At 50.3% G+C, this 25,099-nt stretch overlaps 1 protein-coding gene across 1 annotated transcript in view; it reads left to right on the top strand.

The window, feature by feature from the left end:
• Positions 1-5,827, top strand: part of BAX (BCL2 associated X, apoptosis regulator) — a 35,244-nt gene extending 29,417 nt beyond the window's left edge. Inside the window, exons 3-6 of the mRNA XM_030197985.1 lie at positions 3,275-3,436; positions 3,630-3,765; positions 3,839-3,943; positions 4,492-5,827. Coding sequence (XP_030053845.1) covers positions 3,275-3,436; positions 3,630-3,765; positions 3,839-3,943; positions 4,492-4,593 — 505 coding nt within the window. The 3' untranslated portion in view covers positions 4,594-5,827. The remainder of the gene's footprint in view (positions 1-3,274; positions 3,437-3,629; positions 3,766-3,838; positions 3,944-4,491) is intronic.
• The last annotated feature ends 19,272 nt before the right edge of the window (positions 5,828-25,099 follow it).

Genomic DNA, 25,099 nt, shown 5'->3' on the forward strand with positions numbered 1-25,099 from the left:
CCACATTGCGGGAGTCATGAATGTCAAGGCGGACTTCCCCTCAGTCGCCATAACCTGTCTGCTCGCGGCGTTCTTGGACATCACGAAACGCTGGAGCCCGGGCCGAGCCTGGATATGATGGCGTCCTCGGCCGTGTTTTTTCAGCAGATGATGGACCCTCGACTCTGGAGTCATGCTCTTCTCCAACAGTGGCTGGCACAGGAGCTTCTCTACGTGTTCCCGCCTGGCCCATGATGGGCAGGGTGCTAGGCCGGGTGATCCTGGTGGGTCCGGATTGGCCCAGACGTCCCTGGTGTGCGGACTTGGTCAGACTCTCGGTGGGCGGCCCTCTGCAGCTGCCAGCGGAGTGGGGCCTCTTACATCAGGGTCCCGTGGTGATGGAGGATCCCTCCCCCTTTGGTCTTACGGCCTGGCTCTTGAGCGGAAGCGTCTGAGGAAGAAGGGCTTCTCAGACAAGGTCATTGCCACTATGCTGAGAGTGAGGAAGCGCTCTACTTCTACCACCTACGCCAGGGTTTGGCGTACCTTTGTGTCGTGGTGCGAGGCAGGCTCTGTATCGCCCTTCACGGCTCCAGTTTCTTCAGTGTTGGCGTTCCTGCAAGAGGTGCTGGAGAAAGGCCTGTCGCTCAGTTCACTGAAAGTCCATGTGGCGACTCTACCTTGCTTCAGGAGTCGCCTGAAGGGGGCTTCCCTGGCTTCACAGCCAGATGCGGTACGCTTTCTCAAAGGAGTTAATCACCCTGCGCCCCCCCTCTGCACTCGATAGTGCCTACGTGGAATCTCAATCTGGTACTACGGACCTTGCAGAAGCCGTCCTTTGAGCCCTTGCCAAGGGCTTCGCTGAAGGACCTGACGCTGAAAGCGGTCTTCCTGGTGGCTATCACATCAGCAGAAGAGTCTCCGAGCTCGCAGGCTCTCTCCGTGTAGAGAGCCGTTCCTGCGATTTCACTGAGGCAGGAGTATTGATTTCGCCCAGTGCCCTCCATTCCTGCCCAAGATTGTTTTCTCGATTCCATGTGAATCAGCAGCTTTACCTACCCACCTTTCATATGGAGGGTTACCCAGAGGAGTACCCTGCGCTCAAATACCTGGATGTTAGACGGGTCATCATCAGATACTTGGAAGTGACCAATGATTTCCGGAAGTCGGATCACCTGTTCGTGCTGTTCGCAGGCCCTCGTAAGGGTCTGCAGGCATCTAAGCCTACAGTGGCACGTTGGGTCAAGGAGACGATCGCGGCAGCTTATGTGGCGGCAGGAAAGATTCCGCCTATTCAGCTGAAGGCACACTGTACTAGAGCACAAGCAGCCTCGATGGCGGAGTCCAGATCTGTCTCCTTGGAAGAGATTGCAGAGCGGCTACTTGGGTCGTTGGCTCAGACCTTCTCACGACATTACCGCTTGGATGTGGCTGCTCGGGCCGAGGCCCAGTTTGGGGCTTCAGTGTTGCGTTCAGGGATTTCCATGTCCCGCCCTGGGTGAGTACTGCTTCGGTACATCCCACCAGTCTATGGATTGATCGGCTTGATGATAAGGAAGGTAAAATTATGTATCATACCTGATATTTCTTCCCTTAATCATAGCCGATCAATCCATAGCCCCTCCCAGATATCTGTATTGTTTGTGTTCTGGTTATATTTCAGGTTCAAGTTCAGTCTTCAATTTCCTGTTCACGAGGACTTCGTGTTCAAGTTCTTCCAATTGAAGTCTCTTCGAGGTGAGACGATTTTGTGGTTACAGTGAGCTGCTGCTTCCTCTCCCCCCCGTTTCGGCGGTGGCTGGATTAATAACTAAATAATGCTGGCGCTCCCTCCCCGCTTCTTGCGGCTGTAGGGTAGCTTTGTATCCCTCCCGCTTCGGCGGTGTTAGGGTAAGCCAGCTCCTCCCGCGGTTGCGGTAGCAGGATAAGCCAGTTCCCCCGCGTCGGCGGGTGTGGTTTCCCGCCCACCGCCCCGGCGTGGTGCGCTGGAATATTCCCCTCCCCCGCTTCGGCGGTGGTGAGCTGGGCAAGTGTCCCTTTGTGGGTGTAATTCTCTTAAGTGCTGAGTCCTGCGGATGGAGCTTTGATATCGACATACTGGGGAATTTCCGGCAGCACATGACCACATATAGGGAGGCAAAAGATTGCTCTCTATCTCCACCTGCTGGTAGATGGACACAACCCACCAGTCTATGGATGGATCGGCTATGATTAAGGGAAAGAAAATTATCAGGTATGATACATAATTTTACCATTTTTGTTTTCCATTCCTTTCCTAATAATACCTAACATTCTATTTGCTTTCTTAGCCACCGTTGCACATTGAGCAGAGGGTTTCAACGTATCATCAACGACACTTAGATTCAATTCCTGGTCAGTGACTCCTACTGTGGAACGTTGCATCACATAGCTAAAGTTTTAGTTCCTCTTTCTCACATGCATCACTTTGTTTTTTCCTTGCATCTAATGGTGCTTAGAAGTTGACAAGGATAATTTGCAACCTTTGCCCTGTCCTACCTTTTAAACGCTCCTGGCTTTCATCTTTGTTGAAACCTCTCTGTTGGGATTCCCTAAATGTCCTGTTGTAGTATCCTTCAAGAATACCTCACTCTGAAACATGTGCTCCTGAGTGACTGTTGGCTGCCCCCCCCCCCCCTTTCTATTTCCTGTTTTAAATGATATTGACTGTCAGCTCTGCTTTTACACTGATGCTGTAGTAAAAGCAGAGTAACTAACTTAAAAATAAGACACTGAGATTACCAATTTAACTCTGACTGCCTTTTCCCAAGTTTAAAAACAATTTCCCAGCAAATAACTTAACCAGTGAAGTCCTCCCAGAGTCTTCTGCACACAGAGAGACCTTGCAGTTCAATCTTCCAGCACCACCTAGCTTGGCATCAACGTGTAATTAAACTCTGGAATTTGTTGCCGGAGAATGTTAGAGTTTAAAAAAGGTTTGGACAACTTCCTAAAGGAAAAGTCCATAGACCATTATTAAATTGGACATGGGGAAAGTCCACTATTTCTGGATAAGCAGTATAAAATGTTTAATACTTTTTTGGCTCTTGCCAGGTATTTGTGACCTGGATTGGTCATTGTTAGAAACAGGATGCTGGGCTTGATGGACCTTTGGTCTGTCCCAGTATGGTAAGTTTGGGGAGGGGGGGGACAGGATGATGGAGGGTGACAGTGTCACAACCTTGTCTGATGATAGTCTTAACTCTCACACTTAAGTGTTTAATTGCAGAGATTTGTGCTCTCTATCTAAGCGTCCCCTTTCTTGTTGTGGTTGTAGGTTTATCTGTGATCGTGCACATCGGGATGGTATGGCAGACTCCGTGACCATGGAAGAGCTGGGTGGTACTGAGCAGCAGTTAGCTGATCCCTCCACTAAACGGCTCAGCGATTGTCTGCGGCGTATCGGCGACGAGCTGGACGAGAATGTGGAATTACAGAGGTGAGACCTCGCTCCTTTTGTCTTGCTTATCTTTTGTAGAGTTTGTGTTAAGTCTCTTGCTCTCTGAAAAGTGGGTTGGAATTTTTCATGTTCGGTAAACTTCACCAGCAGTGTATTAACGTAATAAAATAGAAATAGTTTGTCCATTTGATGTGGCTAAAATCCGTTTGACTGTTTCTCTCCTCCTTGGTAGAATGATTGCCCAGGTGAGCACAGATTCCCCTAAAGAAGTTTTCTTCCGGGTGGCCATGGAAATGTTCTCGGATGGGAATTTTAACTGGGGACGCGTTGTAGCACTCTTCTATTTTGCCTGTAAGCTGGTGCTGAAGGTGAGTCTCCTGCTTTCGGGGTGATGGGGAGGGGAGGGGAATGCCTTCGTCTGCTAACTGGTATTGTCTTCAGGCGCTGTGTGCTAAGATCCCAGAGCTGATCCGGACCATCATTGGCTGGACCATGGACTATCTACGGGACCATGTGCTGCAGTGGATCCAGGAGCAGGGGGGCTGGGTGAGTGTCTCATGGATAAAGTGCTTCGACAACAAGGTGCGTCTATCATTCTCAAAGTGTGACTAGTATTGGAACGTTAAATGTACCATCACCAGAGGTACATTGATGTGAGAAATGAGGAGGGCCCTTCTGAATCTTGACATGACATTTGATGATTGTACCCTCCTGTCAAGGAAGGGTGTAGACTCAATTCTCACTCTAGTCATAGTTTAACTTCTCCACAGACACGCAGGGAGATGCAGCCACGCCAGTTGGTGACATGATTCTTCAATGGAGCCAATATACCCAAGTTCTCTCCTAGCTAGTTTTATATTTGTGCTGTTCCAAGCTGGCGCAGGTAAACCGACCGCATTGGTCAGTTCTCTTAATGCAGGAATCCCTGCACGTGTCTGGAAACTAGCTAGGACAGTGCTGTGTCACGTTAGCTCCAGCTAGTGTATGGCTGCAGTCTCGTTCCGTCTGTGGAGAGCCCCGTTAAAGGTAAGCAACTTTGCCTTGTCTATCTTGACTGCCCTCTAATTTGTCTGTGTCCTCTCCTCCAATTCCAGCAGGGACTGCTGTCATATTTTGGCACTCCAACGTGGCAGACAGTTGGCATCTTTGTGGCGGGTGTCCTAACAGCTTCTCTTACTATCTGGAAAATGAGTTAACAAAGGTTTCCAGTCCTGGCACAGTGCGTATCTCTGGAAGTGACTGTTTTCCTGCTGGACTGTAGCCATCCTCTGCTCTCTGAGGACAGCTGTCAGGAAGTGCCTGTACCATACAGCATAAATGTGCCCCTTACCTGAGGACAGTGCCATGTGGAAGAGCCTGCTTCCTGCAGTGTGAACCGTCCCCTTACCTTCAGGGACTATGCTACCAGGAAGCTCTTGCACCATATCGTCTGAATTTGCCCCTTGCCTGAGCATTATTCCGGTGCCTTTTTTTTGCCAAGACTGAGGTGGATTGTTTCCTTGTAGGTTTGGAACCGAGAGCAGATGTGGGGTGGGGGCTTATTAAAGGAAATATTGCCATTCCTACCCTGATCATTACATAAGGGAGACTGCCCCATGCATACAGTGCTGGCTGTTTGTAAGCTAGGGGGAGGTGGGGGTGGGCACAGGTTTTAACTGTTCTCCAATTCCTTTTCATTCATACTCTAATCTGAAATCTTATTTCAGTGGGGAGGGGATAATAGAAAACAGTATGGGTGGGGGGGAAGGGAGATCCTAAATTCAATATGCATATACCCTGCACCAGGCAGGCGCTGGTCCCAAGCTGTCTGTTGAACCACACACAAGCAGGTCCCCAGGCTGCTGTTTCAGCCATACACAGCAGCTGGTCCCAGGCTCATTAGTAGCTGTTACACCAGGTTTTCAGAAGTTGAACCTTGAGTGTGTAAACAGGTCTGGCTCCTACCTTCATTAGATGTAATTTCTCATGCATAGTCAGTAGCGATATCCTGAAAACCTGGCCTGACGTTGGGCTGGGCTGTTGCGTTCAGAATAGTAATTTTAATGCGTCACTGCGCAAGCCACCCTCGCTTGAGTAAAGCGTGCGGTCTGTGTGCTCTGAAGCCTGCCCTTGCTATTTGAACTGGCAAAAGGGGCAGGTTACTGGTGCTAAAGACTCCTCATCTGTACCGATTTCCACAGTGCTCGCTCTGGGACTAGCGCTAGATTATGCATGCCTGTGGGGGAGGGAATGTTGTGGTCTCACAGTGAATTCTGGGTGCTATTTTCTATCAGGATTTTTCATTATATCTTTTCATGGGATACTGTGTATAAAAAATATCAGGGACTTGTTCTCATGTTCTTTATACTGTGTAATACAATCCAGATCTGGATTTCTGATCCCTTCCGTGTCAAAAGCAAAGCAATTAAAAAAAAAAAAAGGGTCTCTGTATGTTTGCATATTGTATTGTTTGTAGCGGTTGTAGTTGAATTTTATAAACCTTATAGCAAAAATGGAATAAAATGCTAAGGTCAATTAAATTAAACTTTCCTCAGTAACCCTCCAGACCGGTCCAGACGCTTGGGTTATGCACTTCTACCAGCAGAGGGAGACTGAAAAACACTGAGCTTTGAACACTGTATATATAACCTGTGCAGAAGCCCAACTAGCCAGTATTTTCTTGGTCTCCAGCAGAGGTAGAAGTACAGCCTGTGCAGTCTTACTAGTCTGGTGAGGTCTTGAAAAAAAAAAAAAAAGAATTATAATTTGGGAATATTTCCTGTTAGTTGATTCAGAAGCCTGTGCGTGGTTTAAAAATAAAATTTTTAAAATAAATAATACTCTGAACGAAAGAGGCAGCTCCGTTTCAGCTGGCTGTCTTCTTTGTGGTGGCCGGAGGAGCAGTGCTGTTATTTTTGGTGGGAGGGAGTTCTGTGATTTAGTGCAGGGTTTCGTCTCTCCCTCCTGTTTGGCAGATGTCTGCTGCCGCGCGTGTTCCCGCCGGGGGATAGAAGCGCCAGGAGGTCAGTGTCGGCTCTGTGTGGAGCCGCAGTGGGTCCCTCTTTGGTGGGAATGGCCGCCATTTTGAATTCTTCCCGCCCTGCGGAGCCTGCTGTATTTGGGCCAGTGTCTACCTTCCTTAGCCATTGGGAAATGAAGGCGCAGGGGGGGTTGGTTTTCCCCCCGGATTTTGTTTGGACACTCTATCAGGCTTGGAAATCGGGACCCCTCCCCCCCCCCCCCCCCCAGTTGGATCCTACAGGGGGAGGGAGCAGTCCCCTTCTACCTAAAAGACCCCATCTAGAGTGGGCAGATGAGGTGGAGTGTTTTTCCCCTACCGGCTCTGAGGGAGCTATCAGTGAGATTGGGGAGGCCGATATTTTTGAGTGCTCTCAGGAGCAGAATTGCGTGATCCCTGGGGAGGATCCTTCAGTGGTCCGAATATTTCATAGAGATGAGCTTCCGGAGCTTATAGATTAAGTGACCTCTATGCTTAAGTTTGAGCAGGCAGAGATTCCCATGGGAGAGGTGAAGCAGGTGGACCCTTTGGTCAAGGGTATTCAGCATAAGGCGTGGTCCTTTCCCATGAATAAAGATCTCTGGGAGATGATTTCTCAGGAGTGAGTGTCTCCTGATTCTCCGTGTAAGGTGACTCGGGCAATGGCGAGGCTTTATCCTCTTCCTTGGGAGGATAAGGACTTTCTAAAGGCCCCCACAGTGGATGTGGTGGTTACGGTGGTCACTAAGGCTACGGCTGTTCCCTTAGACGGCAGTGGCGCCGCTCTCCATGATCCCCAAGATAGAAAGCTAGAATCTTTTCTGAAGCATAGTTTTGATTTGTCGGCTCTGGCCCTCTAGGCTTCTGTTTGTGGGGGTTTGGTAGCTTAAGCTTGCTTTCGCTGCTCCCAGAAGCTTCTTGATGATTCGGTGGATGTCGGGGCTTCTTGTGTACAGGAATTAGCTAAGTTAGAGATGGGGGTTGTCCTTTTTGTCTGATGCGCTTTGATTTGTTGCGGGCATCAGCCAAGAATATGGCCCTGGTAGTTGGAATGCATAGGGCTCTATGGTTGCAAGGTTGGGTCGCAGATGCGGACTTCAAGTCTAAATTGTGTACTCTTCCCTTTAAAGGCTCCATGCTCTTTGGCGAGGATTTGGATAAACTGGTACGTGGTCTTACCGACACTAAAGTTCCTCGTCTTCTGGAATTTCATCCCAAAACGGGTGTCAGAGGGGCGTCGACGTGGGGACGTTTTCGGGAAGCCCGACGGTATAGACCGGGTAATATAGATGGGCATTTTCTACTGGGGACGCCCATCTCTAAGGGCGGCGCTGCGAAGGGGCGGGGCCGACCATATTTTCGAACAAGATGACTGGCCATCTTTCGTTTCGATAATACGGTTGGGGCCGGCCAAATGTCAGAGAAGGCCGGCCTCTGTTTTTGCCAATAATGGAAACCGAGGCCGGCCATCTCAAACCCGGCCAAATCCAAGGCATTTGGTCGTGGGAGGAACCAGCATTTGTAGTGCACTGGCCCCTCTGACATGCCAGGACACCAACCGGGCACACTAGGGGGCACTTGTAAAAATTAAAATAGCTCCCACGTGCATAGCTCCTTTACCTTGGGTGCTGAGCGCCTCAAATCCCCCCCCCAAAACCCACTCCCCACAACTATACACCACTACCATAGCCCTAAGAGGTGAAGGGGGGCACCTACATGTGGGTACAGTGGGTTTCGGGTGGGTTTTGGAGGGCTCCCATTTTCCACCACAAGTGTAACAGGTAGGGGGGGATGGGCCTGGGTCCGCCTGCCTGAAGTCCACTGCACCCACTAAAACTGCTCCAGGGACCTGTATACTGCTGCGATGGACCTGAGTATGACATTTGAGTCTTGCAAAAAAAAAAATTTTTAAGTTGTTTTTTTGAGGGTGGGAGGGGGTTAGTGACCACTGGGGAGTCAGGGGAGGTGATCCCCAATTCCCTCCGGTGGTCATCTGGTCATTGGGCACTTTTTTGGGACTTGGACCTGAAAAAAGGGACCAAATAAAGTAGACCAAATTCTCGCCAGGGACGCCCTTCTTTTTTCCATTATCGGGCGAAGCCGGCCATCTCAACGCACGCCCCCGTCCCGCCTTCGCTACCCTACTGAAACGCCCCCTTGAAGTTTGGCCGGCTCCGTGACGGAAAGTAGTTGGCACCGGCCAAAATTGGCTTTCGATTATACCGATTTGGCCGGCTTTAGGATATCACCGGCCATCTCCCAATTTGTGTCGGAAGATGGCCGGCGATCTTCTTCGAAAATAAGCTGGATAGTAACATAGTAAGTGACAGCAGAAAAAGACCTGTACAGTCCATCCAGTCTGCCCAACAAGATAAACTCATATGTGCTACTTTGTGTATACCTGACCTTGATTTGTATATGCCATTTTCAGGGCACAGACCATAGAAGTCTGCCCAGCACTAGCCCCACCTCCTAACCACCGGTGCTGCCACCCAACCTCTGCTAAGCTTCTGAGGATACATTTCTTATGTTTATTTCACGCATTTTTGATTTCCGTTACCGTTTTCATCTCCACAAACTCCCATGGGAGGGCATTCCAAGTAACCACCACTCTCTCTCTGTGAAAAAATACTTCCTGACATTTTTCTTGAGTCTGCCCCCCCTTCAACCTCATTTTATGTCCTCTAGTTCTACCGCCTTCCCGTCTCGGAGCAGGTTCGTTGGCGGATTAATACCTTTCAAATATTAGATCTAGTGGGACTTCTAGAGGCAGGTTTTTTTTTCAGCGCACCCAGTCCTTTCGAGGGGGCCGTCATGGAGGGCGTGACTTCTCGGGGGGTTCTAGTTCGGGGCGCAAACCCCAATGAAGGTGTGGGGGCCCAGCCTCTGGTGTGAGTAGGCGCTCGGCTGAGACAGTTTTACCAGAGATGGGCCCAGATCACATCAGACCAGTGGGTTCTCGAGGTTGTTCGAGACGGGTATGCGCTGGAGTTCGAATGTTTGCTACCCAAGTTCTTTCTGGAGTCTTCGTGTCGTCATCTCAAGATGGCGGCAGTACGGGACATGTTGCTTCGTTTGGTCTGTCTGGGAGCAGTGGTTCCTGTCCCCCCTAGGCAGCAAGGAACAGGTTGCTATTCAATTTATTTTGTGGTGCTAAAAAAGGAGGGATCCTTTCAGCCTATTTTAGATCTCAAAAGGTTTTTCAGTCGAAGAAGAGATCCTCGAGCGGAGGGGATCGACGCGCTTCTTCTGCCGTGGGCTCAGGAGTTGCTGTTTTTCCGCCGTGGCCTCTAGTCGGTCGAGTAGTTCAGCACATCGAGCGTCACTCAGGTCTGGTGATTTTGGTAGCTCCGAATTGGCAGCGACGTCTGTGGTACGGAGATCTGGTGCGTCTAGCGGAAGCGGATCCGATTCCATTGACAGGCAGTATTGTGTCAGGGTCTGATATTTTTGCAGGATGGTTTGGACAGGGGTTTGGCCCTGGCTACCTTGAAGGTGCAGGTTGCGGCCTTGTCCTGTTTCCGGGGAAGGATTCAGGGGAAGTCCTTGGCTTCTTCACCTGATGTGGTCCGTTTTCTGAAGGGGGTCAAATTGATTCGTCGTCCTCAGCGTCAGTTGGTTCCCTCATGAGATTTGAATCTTGTTTTGGATGCTTTGGTCCGGCCATCGTTTGAACCTTTGGTTTCGGCTACTTGTGAGAATCTTTCCCTGAAAGCAGTGTTTTTTGTGGCCATTTCGTTGGCACGGAGGGTTTCGGAGCTTCATGCTTTGTCTTGTAGGGCGCCTTTCTTGTCTTTTTTCCAAAGAAAAGGTTTCTTTAAGGCTAGTGCCATCTTTTTTGCCTAAGGTGGTTTCCAATTTTCATGTGAATCAGGTGATTTCCCTGCCAGTTCTGGTGGATAAGGCAGGAGATTCAGAGCAGCGTTGTTTGGCTAAACTAGATATTCGGCAGGTATGTTTTTACCTGGAGAACTCAGGAGTTTCGGGTCTCGGATTGGTTGTTTGTTCTCCATGGCGGAGCTAAGAAGGATGCAGTCACTTCCAAGGCAACTATAGCTCGGTGGCTGAGGGAGGCGATTGCTTCTGCCTATTTACTGAAGGGCCATGAGGTGCCTCTGGCTTTTACGGCTCAATCCACTAGGGGAGTGGCGGCCTCCTGGGCGGAAAATAGTATGATCCCTCCGCTGGATATTTGTCGGGCGGCAGTTTGGTCTTCCTTACATTCCTTTGTGAAGCATTATAGGATTGACGTTCATGCGAAGGAAAAGGAAAGTTTTGGTACAGCAGTTTTGACCTCTGGCCTTCGGGGGTCCTGCCCATAGATGTTTACTGCTTTGGTACATCCCAAGCGTCTTGACCGGTCTGGAGGGTCGCTGAGGAAGGTGAAATTAGGTCTTACCTGCTAATTTTCTTTAGACCCTCCAGACCGGTCAAGAGCCCGCCCTGTATATAGGTAAGGCCAGGAGGTGTTCTTTTTGAGCCTGGTTGGTTTTTTTTTTATGCAGCTGATGATTGTTGGTTAGGTTTATTCAGGCTTCAGTTGCCAGGTGCTGATGCTGGTTCGAGTCTGGTACAGGTTTGGTTGCACTTGTGGCCAGCCTTTGGAAGCACAAACCTTGGTTTTGAGTTACTACTACTACTACTTATCATTGCCACGTATAGGGTTCTGTGAGGTTGTTTGGTTTTCTTCTGTGTTTTGTTATTGATATACTGGCTAGTTGGGGTTCTGCACAGGTTATATATACAGTGTTCAAAGCTCAGTGTTTCTTAGTCTCCCTCTGCTGGTAGGAGTGCATAACCCAACCATCTTGACCAGTCCGGAAGAAAGAAAATTAACAGGTAAGACCTAATTTCACCTTTATTCACATGGTCCCTCATTGTTGGGGCTGGCTGTGTGTCTGTCCATGGACCTTGCTGGGCCTTGGAGTTTGATAGAGTACCTCATGGTTTGCATCTTAACATTGTTTGCCAACTCTCAGCTTTGGAGAAGGTTCAGGTGATTGTGTGGAGCCTTCAACCCTTTGTTAGGGGAAAGAGTAGTACAAGAGCTGTTGAGTTACTGTATGCATCCCCTTTTCTGTGTCCTTCAAGCTAATAAATGGTGAGGGTGTGCCTGGTCTCCTTACCATGAGGGACAGATCAAAGTCTGAAGCAATAATGATATTTGAGTTGGACATTAATTATGGGATATTAACTTGGGAAGACCTGTCACAGCCAGCTTGAGGCAGCTGCTTTCTATTCCTTTCTGTGAGTAGCTGCAGCTGTAGCCCCCCTATGTTAAAACCAACAAGAACAGAATATGGTGTTACAAAAATAAATGTGATATTTAAATGCATGCTGTAATTATAAATTAATAAGATAAACCAAGGGAGTTGGGTATAGAATTCCAACTCCTGAACCCATATAAAGCTTCAAAACATACAGACTCCTTATGTATGTAATGTCTAACATTTACGTCTGGAGTTGTATTTGTAGAGGAATGAGACAAAAAAAAAAAAAAACACAGCTGTCAAACTACTTTGGGATCTATGCCTGAGAAAGTAAGAAGACAGCAGCAAAAAGGAAACACTAAACAAATTAAGAAAGTAAATCAATTCTGAAATGAAGGACAATATGAGCCCTGTGGTTGTGAATCATCGTCCCATATGAGAAAGATTGTTGCTTAGCACAGCCAGTTCTTTTCATGGAAACGAGGTGAACTGTGCCCCTTCCACTCCTCTTTTGGAAAGCGGCACAGCCGGAGGGTTTCCCTAACACCTTGGCGTTGAGACTCTGAAACTGCAGTATGGCGATTGACCATGGGAGGGCAGCATTGCATGACTCTGGTAAATGCCAACCGTATGCTAAAGTTAGAAATCTCACTGGCGGCGCTTTAGCTGGGATTCATGATCAGAAAAGAGATTGGAGAGTTAAGGACTGACTGTATTGCTGCTCACTCTCTCACAGGAGAAGTGAGGGTGGAAGCTATCGAAAGCTGATTAATTGGTGTTGCATGGGGTGGATCTCTTGCTGGTTTCTGCCCTAACTGCTCTGTGTAACCTGGCTCAGGGGGTCCCTGTGACCTGAAGGTAGCAGGAAGGTGACCTTGGACAGCCAAGTTCTTTACTCTTAGGTAACTTCTGCAGTCTGTACAGGGCTCCAGAGACTCCCCAGATGCACTGCTGGATTTTCATAGCCCTTAGAAAGTGCAGGGCTAAGGCAGATCATTGCAGTCTTGAAAGATGGGAAGAGGTTAAAAAGTTATGGCCCAAGTTTTAAGAGGGGTTGCAGGACCTGGGCCTTTGTCTACTGCAATTAGAACCAAAATGTCCGTAGGCTCTTATGAATCTTCCTGAGACGGGTATTTCTGTACCAGAAGAAAGATATGCAACAGGCAATCCTGATGTTTGTTTATCCTTCCCACAAAGAATGAAGCAACCTAGGAACAGATGAATGACAGTGGCCTCTTACGTGTGACAGAGATACTCAGAGGAGTGTACTGCAAAGACATTCAATGTATATATAAAATCCTGAAAGCACCGATAAGATAACTGAAAAGAGAGCAAATGTTTTGCTCTGAGCATTAAGTTGGGAGCAAGCTGGAGACAGTGACCTGCAACCTACCCCCATGAGAATAGGAGAAGGGCCCAGTGTTGAGTAGTGGGTACAACTCAAGCAGTAAGAACATGAGAACAGCTATACTGGTTCAGACCAATAGTCCATCCAGCCCAGTATCCTGCTTCCAACAGTAGCCAATCCAGGTCACAAGTACCTGGCAGAAACCCAATTAGTAACAACATTCAATACTATTACTCCCAGGGCAAGCAGTGGCTTTCCCCATGTCCATCTCAGTAACAGACGATGGACTTTTCCTTGAAGTTCCTTGAGGAAAAGTCCATAGTCTGTTACTGAGATGGACAGAGGTCAAAGGATTTTAAACCCAGATACGCTAACTACTGTCTCCAACAGCGAGTGCCAGAGCTTAACTATCCTTTGAGTGAAAATATATTTCCTCCTATTTGTTTTAAAAGTATTTCCATGTTCCTGGGTAAAGTCAATGGGCCAAGTTGCACTTCCTCTGCCATCATTTGCTATGTATAAATAAGCCTAATAATTATTGTTCTTAGCTCTGTGCAACCAACAGCTTCTGGCAGAGAGAAGGGTCTCTGTCTCTTATCTCAGTGTTCTTGTGTCTGCTGCAGAGATTTGAGTCCAGAGATGGTGAAATAGAAGTTCCAAAAACCTTATACTGTGAAAGCCTGGCTGACCCAAGGGTTGGGTGCGGGTTAGTAACATGAAGATGTGAGCTGGGTTGGATTCCTGCTCACCAAAACGGGGTGTTACTTGAGGGAGGAGGGTAGTTTTAGTCAAATTTTGGCTATTTTTCATAGTAAAAAGTAGTATAACCCCAGCTGCAGCTGGCTCTTTGCAATTATTAGATTTTACTCAATATACTTTGTTCCATCTAACCCCCTCCAACACCCTCACCTGCTCTGGTCCCACCTAGCTTGAAGCTATACTGTTCATTTATATTTTCTTTCCTAAACCAACAGAGAGGGGCTCAGTGAAAGGGTTAAAAGGTGGATTAGGTGTCCATTTACAGTGGCAGAATTTGGAGAATGGCACCAGAACCTTCCCCTGTTTCTCTTGTTGCCATGCCTGTGCTATCCCCTCTTCCCTGGTTATCCTGAAGGATTAAAGAAGCATCAGTTATGGACACCCTTTGAGTCAGAGTTTCTGTCAGAAGGGGGGTGGGACACAGTGTGGCACTTCAGCGTGGGCTGATAGTCTTCAGGCCATCTGCGGAGGAGATAAGGGGCGGCAGTGGCAGCATCAAAAGAAGCTAGACTGGGGTAGGGGCAGAGAAGGGGAAAGGGAGATGCTGCATTACATTACTTCTTAAATTCTGCATCTACCCATAGAGTTCAGTGGTGATCACAAGAAAAAGCAAACAGCCAAACCCTGTGAATTAACAATCAATCCAATTTTCAAGGAGATGAATACAATCTCATACTTTAATTGCAGTCTCCTCAACTGTCTGAGAGATTGGAAGTAATAAGGTAATATCATCTGCATAACTAACAATCTTGAAAGCAGCAAAACTCAAAACGTGGCCTAAAGCAGACATTAGACAAGGTTGGTGATAAAGGAGAGCCTTGTGGGAAACCACAGAATGGGATCCCTTAAACCTCACTCTGTATGCCTTTGAAATAGGAAACCCTTTTAACCAGGATAAAACATTACCTCCTACCCCAAACTCATCCAAAATTTCCAACAACAATGGTCCACTAAATCAGAAGCGCATGAGAGGTGGTGGGAACAGAAGATGTTGACTGACAGTAGGGGGGAGGGAGTAGAGAGGGGAAGGAGATGCTGACCACCTGCAAGGAGGAGGTAAACGGAAAAAGGAGATGCTGGCCACCTGTGGGGGGGGGGGGGGGGGAGCGAGGGGGGGATTGTTGGCACAAATTATACTGCTAGGTATCCTACTGAACACATCAAACATGACTTCGTGGCTCTGGGTCAGAAGATGAAGCACCTAGGTGCACAGGCAGTGTACTCATCGATCCTATTGAAGGTAAAGGCCGAGTGAGGGACGCTCATATCCTGGAGCTAAATGCTTCAGTTTACTGGACCGTGGGATGATTTTCCAAGAGCTACTAAACAGCAATGGTGTCCATCTCTCACGGAAGGGATGTAGTGTCTTCAGTGCCAGACTAACTAATGTACTAAAGAGGGCTTTAAACTAAATTTGCTGGAGATGGGTGAGAAAAGTACCAAAGTCATTAATAATCCTCAGGAAGGTAAGACACCACATACCCTTATAGAACGGGGAAAAAATAGTAATGTCTGGAGAGCCTTGTATACCGATGCCCGTAGTATGGGAAACAAACGTTCAGATCTAGAGAGGCTGCAATGATAGAAGACGACTTGGATTTAATGGTGGTCACAGAGACGTGGTTCACGGAGAACCATGACTGGGATACAGTTATACCTGGCTATAATCTACTCAGGAAGGACAGAGTAGGAAAAAGGGTGGAGGGTGGCATTATATGTTAAGAATAATATTAAAGTGACAGAACTGCAGGACATACGGGGTAAGGAAGAAGCGCTGTGGGTTAAACTGGTAAGAGGGAAAGAAAAATATATTTACGTTGGCATAATATACAGGTCACCTTCACAGTCAGAAGAATTGGACAGAGACTTAATTGAAGACATCCACAAGATAGCTAGGAAAGGGGAAGTACTATTGATAGGTGATTTTAATATGCCAGATGTCGACTGGGGCATCCCTGCTGCGGTGTCATGTAGAAGCAAAGGGATCTTGGATTCTCTACAGCAGCGCTTCCCAAACTGGCAAATCCCGACCTCCCACCCGAACCGCTACTGCAGACAGCTGCAGCAGAAAAAAAAAAAAAAAAGCAAGCATAGGGCTACAGCAGCCTTCAATCATGTGCTGTTAATTCAAATGGTCCTCTTCCCTCGGAGCTGGAAGTTGATGTCAGCGGGGGCAGAGGACCAGCAGAGCCGACAGCGCATGCCTGAAGACTGCTGCGGCCCCGTGCTTTTTTTGTTGTTGTGGCCACTGGGGACAGGGAGCAGACAGCCTTCGGGACTTCCAAGGAGGTTGGATAAAAACAGGAGATGGGATGAAGTCAAAAATTTGAAGCCAATAGGTCAGGCTGGAGGGGCTGCCGTGAACTGAAAAAGTTTGGGAACCACTGCTCTACATGAAGAATTGTTTCAGCAGTGGGTAACGGAACTGATGTGGGATGGAGCTATTCTAGACATGCTTATAAATGGAGACAATGTTTCTGATGTTACGGTGGGAGATCATTTGGCATCTAGTGATCACCGAATGGCGTGGTTCAATATTAAGACAAAGGAGGAGAGGGCTTATTCAAGATTGAAGATCTTAGATTTCAAAAGAACTAACTTTACCAAGATGGAATTTCTCAAGGAAGAGTTAATTGGATGGGAAGGAATTAAAACAGCAGTGGGTGAAACTGAAAGGTGTCATCTTAAAGGTGACAAAATTTTGTTAGAAAACTACATAAAACTAAGAGGAAAAGAAGGCCGCGCTGGTTCTCCAAGGTAAGGGAAAGAAGATTAGCCTTCATATGTTACAAGAGGACTCAGAAAGAGGAAGACAGGCAGAGATACCTGGAAAAGCTAAGAGAAGCAGGAAAAGCTGGTAAGGTTTGTCTCTTCGGATGATACCAAACTCTGTAATAGGGTGGACACACTGGAGGGTGTGGATGGCATGAAGAAGGATTTAGCGAAGCTTGAAGAATGGTCCGAAAATTGGCAACTAAGATTTAATGCTAAGAAATGTAGGGTCATACACTTGGGTTATAAGAATCCAAGGGCACAATACAATATAAGGGATGAAGTGCTCCTGTATACAAAAGAAGAGCAGGACTTGGGGGTGATTGTGTCTGATGAACTTAAGGTGGCCAAATAGGTAGAAAAGGTGATTGTCTAAGCCAGAAGGATGCTTGGGTGCGTAAGGAGAGGGATGACCAACAGGAAAAAAGAGGTGATAGTGCTTTTGTATAAGTCTCTGGTGAGGCCCCACTTAGAGTACTGCGTGCAATTCTGGAGATTGCACCTATGAAAAGATATAAACAGGATAGAATCAGTCCAGAGGGCGGCTACCAAATTGGTAAACGATCTCGGTCATAAAACATATAGTGATAGGCTCATGAACCTCAACGTGTATACGCTGGAAGAGAGGTGGGAGAAAGGAGATATGATAGAGACGTTTAAATACCTCAGTGGTGTTAATGTAGAGGAGGTGAGCCTTTTTCAAATGAAGGAAACCTCTGGAATGAGAGGGCATAGGATGAAGTTAAGAGGGAAAAGGCTTAGGTAGAATCTAAGAAAATACTCTTTCACGGAAAGGGTGGTGGAAGCATAGAATGGCCGCCTGGCAGGGGTCGTGGAAACAAGGACTTTGTCAGAATTTAAGAAAGCGTGGGAGAGGCACGTGGGATCCCTTAGGAAAATGAGGAGTTAGTGGTTACAGAGGAAGGGCAGACTGGATGGGCCATTTGGTCCTTACCTGCTGTCATATTTCTATGTTTCTATATTGGCCACCTGCAGGGAGGAGGTAGAGAGGGGAAAGTGAGATTCTGACCACCTACAGGGAGGAGGTGGCAAGAGTAATGGAAGATTCTGGACACCTCCGGGTGGGGGGGAGTAAAGGGGACGGAGATGCTGACCGCCTGCAGGGAGAAGGTAGAGAGGAAAAGGAGATGCTGGCCACCCTCAAGGGGGGTGGAGGGCAAAGGGAGATATTGGCCACCTGCAGGGAGGAAGTAGAGAGGGGAAAAGGAGATGCTGGCCACTTGCACAGAAGAGGGAGTGAGGGGAAAGGGAGATGTTGGCCATTTGCACGGAAGAGATAGAGAGGGGAAAGAGAGCTGCTGGCCATCTATGGATGAGAGTAGAGAGGAGAAAGGGAGATGCTGGCCATCTATGGATGAGAGTAGAGAGGAGAAAGGGAGATGCAGGGCGGAGGTGGAGTGGGGAAGGGGGGATGCATCATGGCTGAAAGTTTGCCTAGGGAATCTGATTCCCTCAGTTATGGGTGTAAAACCAACTCTTTCAGCCTGTGTGGAGGGCATGAAGCAAGCTGACAGTCCCACATGTGTGTATTATGGCACCAAGAACAGGTGCTGCTTAACTGTGTGTGCAGTAGATCCTAGAGCACCCCCTTATTGAGCAAACTCCTTCAATGTGCCCAGGGTGCACTTAGTAACTCCATTTTGAAAAGTTGTGTTCTTTGGCAACAGGTAGCCAGTGAGCAGGTTTCTGGAAAAGAGTTTGCAAATACAGCTGCAGATGTGCAAATAGTTGTACCATCCCCCCCCCCCCCCCCCCCCCCCCCACACACACACACAACTCAAAGCTCAGGTACCAGTGCTTGAGCACCCTCAATATTAAACAGCTTGAGTGGTTCCAGGGAAGGGTGATTTGAGTTGTTTAACACCTCCCAACTGAACTGGCAAGTTACCCGTTTCCAGAGGCAGATTTTCTGGCCAGTCCTGGATTTGTGCTTGCATACCCAAGGCAGTTTGGGATTTGTAGTCCCTGATTCTACCCATTAAGGTTGTCAGAAATCCAGAACTGGCTATAATCTCTCTCCTGGAACTGGGTAAGGTGGAAGCTCTGCCCCATTTGCTTTTGGAACTGGTGCATTGTGGGATCTGTAGTTCTGGCAGCTTCTCTGTGAAATCTGCACCAGGTGGGGCTCCATCCAAATTCTAGCTAATTAAGGAGCTCCCAGAGCACAAGGGCTTTGTGTGCAGTTTTCCAGTGATCCTGCAGTGAGAGGATTAATGATCAGAAGAAGAGACAGAACGAAACTTAAGCTGTTAATTTTCATTTTCTGTCTCTGCAGGGTAGGAGGGGAGCAAAGGCTATATGGAGTGAGAGGTAGACAGAGCCCAGCCTCTACCTGTACAGGGCTCATAGGTAAGACTACAGATTCCCCACATCCTTCCGTTGTTGCAGTGAATGTTTCTTTGCCATATTGGTCCCTTTCTAGTGTTTCCTGTTCAAAGGATATTTCTTTGGTAAATCGGCCCCTTTCTGGTGTTACTGGTTGTTTCTTGGGCAAATTGGGCCCTTTTCAATGTTATCAGTGCACTGGGTTATCCTTTGCTCCGTGAATAACTAGTCACATCCCAGTGTTATCGGTACAATGGATGCTCCGTGAGTAAATGTAAATCAGTTACTTCCCAGTGTTATCAGTGCTAAAATGTCTCCACTACATTGTGCATCCCTTTCGTAAATCGGCTACTTTTTCCATGGTTATCAGGACAGTGGTCCCTATGAGAAAAGGCTAACGTGGCTGAGGCTTCTCAGCTTGGAGAAGAGATGGATGAAGGGGAGATATGATAGAGGTCTATAAAATAATGAGTGGAGTGGAACGGGTCAGGGCCGTGCCTAGGGTCTCTGGCGCCCCCCTGCAGACTATCAGTTGGCGCCCCCCCCCCCCCCGTGAAAATGATCACACCCCCCCCCCCCCCATGAAAATGATCGCTCACCACTTGCCACACTGAAAGGAATTGTCAGCAATATTCTTAGAAACAAATTGCTATATATGTAAATTCTCAAAGTGGACATATTCCAAACGCTAAAATGAAAATAAAATAATTTTTTTCTACCTTTGTTGTCTGGTGACTTTCTTTTTTCAATCATGCTGGTCCAGTATCTGATTCTGCTGCTATCTGTCCTCTTAACTCCATTTCCAGGGCTTCCTTTCCATTTATTTCTTTACTTTTCTCCTTTCTTCTTCATTTCTTGCTCTATATCCATTTCCAGCAATTTCTCCTCTCTCCCTGGGTCCTGCCCTCCCATCCATGTCCATTCTTGTCCCTCTCTGCCCTTCCCTCCTCCATCCATAGCCAGCAATCCTCCTCTCTCCCCTCCCCTCCATTTCCAGCAATTTGTCCTCTCCCTGGGCCCCCATGTCCATCCTTGTCCCTCTCTGCCCTTCCCTCCTCCATCCATAGCCAGCAATCCTCTCTCCCCTCCCCTTCCAGCAATTTGTCCTCTCCCTGGGCCCTGCCCTCCCATCCATGCCTCTCTGCCCTCCCATCCATTCAGGGTCTGCCCTCCCTCTCACTCCCCATTCCATCCAGGATCTATCCCCCCTCTCTCACTGCCCCCTCTTTTCGGCTCCCAGTTCCCACCTGCGGCTGCCCCTAGTTCCAGATCCATTGATTCTCCCATCCACCCCTGCCCCAGGCATGACCCCATTCTCCCTCCTGCTCACTTTTCAGACCCCAGTTCCAGCTCCATGCCCCTTCTCCCATCTGTCTCCCACCCAGTCCCTTCTGCTATCCAAGTGCCCCCCACCCTCACCCCATCTGGCTCCCACCCAGTCCCTTCTGCCCATCTGAGTCCCCCTCACCCCATCTGTCTCCCACCCAGTCCCTTCTGCTATCCAAGTGCCCCCCACCCTCACCCCATCTGTCTCCCACCGTCCCTTCTGCCCATCCGAGTCCCCCTCACCCCATCTGTCTCCCACCCAGTCCCTTCTGCTATCCAAGTGCCCCCCACCCTCACCCCATCTGTCTCCCACCCAGTCCCTTCTGCCCATCCGAGTCCCCCTCACCCCATCTGTCTCCCACCCAGTCCCTTCTGCTATCCAAGTGCCCCCCACCCTCACCCCATCTGTCTCCCACCCAGTCCTTTCTGCCCATCCGAGTCCCCCTCACCCCATCTGTCTCCCACCCAGTCCCTTCTGCCCATCCGAGTCCCCCTCACCCCATCTGTCTCCCACCCAGTCCCTTCTGCTATCCAAGTGCCCCCCACCCTCACCCCATCTGTCTCCCACCCAGTCCCTTCTGCCTATCCGAGTCCCCCTCACCCCATCTGTCTCCCACCCGGTCCCTTCTGCTATCCGAGTCCCCCCCCCCCCCACCTTCATGGTCACCCCATCTGTCCCCCACCCTCACCTTGCCTCGTATTCTCCCTGCCACCCGTCTTTAAAAAGAAATTGCCGACGCGATAGCGAGCGCAGCACCTCGTGTGCAAGTAAAAGAAGCGAATCCGATCATCTCATTGAGCCTTCCTTCACTGTCCCGCCCTAGAGGAAATAGGAAGTTGCGTCAGAGGAGGGAGGGACAGTGAGGGAAGGCCCAATGAGATGATCGGATCCGCTTCTTTTACTTGCAAACGAGGTGCTGCGCTCGCTCGGCAAATAAATTTAAAGGGCTGGTGCGGGAGGGGGGGGGGTGCCAGGATGAAGAGCAGCGGGAGCGGCGGCACCCCCCTCTCTGGTGCCAAAAGATTTAAAGTCCTCGGCGGGGCGAGGGTAAGCACCGCGGCGGCGCCCTCCAGAGGTGGGCGCCCCCCTGCGGTGCTTACCTCGCTTACCGCATCGGCACGGCCCTGGAACGGGTAGATGTGAATCGATTTGTTTGCTCTTTCCAAAAATACTAGGACTAGGGGGCACAAAATGAAGCTACAAAGTAGTACATTTAAAATCAATTGGAGAAAATATTTCTTCACTCAATGTGTAATTAAACTCAGGAATTTGTTGCCAGAGAATGTAGTAAAAGCAGTTAGCGGGGTTTAAAAAAAGGTTTGGATGGCTTGCTAAAGGAAAAGTATATAGACCGTTATTAAAATGGACTTGTGGAAAATCCACAGCTTATTTCTAGGATTAGCAGCATAAAATGTATTGTACTTTCTCCGAGGACAAGCAGGCTGCTTGTTCTCACGACTGGGTGACGTCCGCGGCAGCCCCCACCAACCGGAAATAAGCTTCGCGGGACGGTCAGCACGCAGGGCACGCCCACCGCGCATGCGCGGCCGTCTTCCCGCCCGTGCGCGACCGCTCCCGCCAGTTACTTTTTTTCCGCGACTGAGAGAGTTGTGTTTTCCCCTCTCTCTCGTTTCAGCCGCCGGATTTTTTCGACCGCGTTTACGCGGATCGTCGCTTTTGGCCTGTTCGGCCTCTTCTTCTTTTTCTTCTTTCTCTTTTATTAAAAAAAAAAAAAAAAAAAAAAAGAATTTTGCGCGTGTGGAGCACGCGCTCCTTCTTTTCCCTCGCTTTCTAGCGGGGACGCCTCGTTGCGGCCTAGTGGCCGCTCGGTCGGTTACAATTTTCGTGGTGTGATTTTAGCCACCATTGCCGACTTTGACTTCGCCGACGCGATTTTTCCGTCGATGTCCTCGAAGGTCCCGAGTGGATTTAAAAAGTGTGGTCGCTGCGGCCGGCCGATCTCGCAGACCGACACCCACGCTTGGTGCCTCCAGTGCCTCGGGCCGGAGCACAATCTCAAGTCGTGCGTTTTGTGTCTCGGTCTCCGGAAACGGACTCAGGTTGCGAGGCAAGTTCTGCGGGACCGTCTTTTTGGAACTTGCGCCGGCCCCTCGACGTCGACCTCGACGGCATCGGTATCGAAGACCGGTTCTTCGGTACCGGTATCGATGCCCGAGACATCGGCACCGATGGCAGCGACCCCAGGAGAACAGGTCCCGTCGGCCCGCCGGTCCGCCGGCGAGAGTGGGGTAGAGAGACCGCGTGGGCAGTCGGCCCCGGTCACTCCCTCAACTCGTGAGCCACGGGACCGAACCCTGTCGGACCCGGTACCCCGAGACCGAGGGGGATCGACCTCCTCCTCCTCCATGCCCTCCGGCACCGGTGACGTGCACCGGAAAAAAGACAAGAAGCGCCGTCACCGGGAGCCCTCGGTGCACCCTGCAGAGGAGTCGACGCCGAAGCGTCATCGCAGAGAGGAGAGATCTCCGTCGGTGGTGGAGGTACCGACGCGTCGGGGTTCCGGCACCTCGGTGCCATCTCCTGGCCCCCAGCAGCTTCCGGCACCGACACCCTTACCGGCCCCACCGCCTTTCCCGGCAGCGGGCCTGGACGAGTGCCTCAGAGCCATCCTTCCGGGGATCCTGGAAGGGCTGATGCGCCAGGCTGTGCCGGCGCCGGGGGTGCTTGCGCCCTCGGCGCCGATGACTGTGGCGCCGGCGAGCTCTAGCCCGGCGCCGGGGCAGTCGACACCGCCGCCGCTTGCGGTGCCGGTCTCGACAGCCACGCAGGTGGAGTCCCCGTCGACGTCGATGGAGGGAGCTCCGTCCCCGCCGGCGCGGGAGTCCACCGCTCGACGACACCGAGACCTTGGTGCCTCGACGTCGAGCCGGGCCCGGTACCGGACTCAGCTACATGAGCTAATGTCCGATACCGAGGACGAGGACTCGTGGGGGGAAGAGGAGGACCCGAGATATTTCTCCTCCGAGGAGTCTACAGGCCTTCCCTCGGACCCCACGCCGTCACCGGAGAGGAAGCTCTCACCTCCTGAGAGTCTCTCCTTTGCCTCCTTTGTGCGGGATATGTCTATAAGCATTCCCTTTCCCGTGGTCTCTGTGGAAGAGCCGAGGGCCGAGATGCTCGAGGTCCTCGACTATCCATCACCACCTAGAGAGTCCTCCACGGTACCGCTGCACAATGTCCTGAAGGAGACGCTGCTCCGGAACTGGGTGCGACCACTAACTAATCCCACCATTCCCAAGAAAGCAGAGTCCCAGTACAGGATCCACTCTGACCCAGAGCTCATGCGGCCCCAGTTGCCCCATGACTCAGCGGTCGTGGATTCTGCTCTCAAGAGGGCACGGAGTTCGAGGGATACCGCCTCGGCGCCCCCGGGGCGGGAGTCTCGCACTCTGGACTCATTTGGGAGGAAGGCCTACCAATCCTCCATGCTCGTGACCCGCATCCAATCTTACCTGCTCTATATGAGCATCCACATGCGGACCAATGTGCAACAGCTGGCGGACCTGGTCGATAAGCTCCCGCCGGAGCAGTCCAGGCCTTATCAGGAGGTGGTCAGGCAGCTGAAGGCGTGCAGAAAGTTCCTGTCCAGGGGGATTTTTGACACCTGTGACGTGGCATCTCGTGCTGCGGCCCAAGGTATAGTGATGCGCAGGCTCTCATGGCTGCGTGCCTCTGACCTGGACAACCGCACCCAGCAGAGACTGGCTGACGTCCCTTGCCGGGGGGATAACATTTTCGGTGAGAAGGTCGAGCAGATGGTGGACCAACTGCATCAGCGGGAAACCGCTCTCGACAAGCTCTCCCACCGGGCGCCTTCAGCACCCGCCCCCACGGGTGGGCGTTTTTCCCGGGCACGGCAGGCTGCACCCTATTCTTTTGCAAAGCGTAGGTACAACCAGCCGGCCCGAAGGCCTCGTCAGGCACAGGAACAGCCCCAGCGCGCTCGTTCTCGTCAACAGCGTGCGCCTAAGCAGCCCCCTGCGCCTCCACAGCAAAAGCCGGGGACGGGCTTTTGACTGGATCCACGGGAACATAGCCGCCCTACAAGTGTCCGTACCGGACGATCTGCCGGTCGGAGGGAGGTTAAAATTTTTTCACCAAAGGTGGCCTCTCATAACCTCCGACCAGTGGGTTCTCCAAATAGTGCGGTGCGGATACGCCCTGAATTTGGCATCCCTGCCTCCAAATTGTCCTCCGGGAGCTCAGTCTTTCAGCTCCCATCACAAGCAGGTACTTGCAGAGGAACTCTCCGCCCTTCTCAGCGCCAATGCGGTCGAGCCCGTACCACCCGGGCAGGAAGGGCAGGGATTCTATTCCAGGTACTTCCTTGTGGAAAAGAAAACAGGGGGGATGCGTCCCATCCTAGACCTGAGAGGCCTGAACAAATTCCTGGTCAAAGAAAAGTTCAGGATGCTTTCCTTGGGCACCCTTCTGCCAATGATTCAGAAAAACGATTGGCTATGTTCCCTGGATTTAAAGGACGCATACACTCACATCCCGATACTGCCAGCTCACAGGCAGTATCTCAGATTCCGACTGGGCGCACGGCACTTTCAGTATTGTGTGCTGCCCTTTGGGCTCGCCTCTGCCCCACGAGTGTTTACCAAGTGCCTCGTGGTGGTAGCGGCCTATCTACGCAAGCTGGGAGTGCACGTGTTCCCATATCTCGACGATTGGCTGGTCAAGAACACCTCGGAGGCAGGAGCCCTCCGGTCCATGCAGTGCACTATCCAACTTCTGGAGCTGCTGGGGTTTGTGATAAATTACCCAAAGTCCCATCTCCAGCCAACTCAGTCTCTGGAATTCATAGGAGCGCTGCTGAATTCCCAGACAGCTCAGGCCTACCTTCCCGAAGCGAGGGCCACCAATCTCTTGACCCTGGCTTCGCAGACCAGAGCGTCTCAGCAGATCACAGCTCGGCAGATGTTGAGACTTCTGGGTC

This window comes from Microcaecilia unicolor, chromosome 3, assembly GCF_901765095.1.
Source record: "Microcaecilia unicolor chromosome 3, aMicUni1.1, whole genome shotgun sequence".
In the NCBI taxonomy this organism is placed as follows: Eukaryota; Metazoa; Chordata; class Amphibia; order Gymnophiona; family Siphonopidae; genus Microcaecilia; species Microcaecilia unicolor.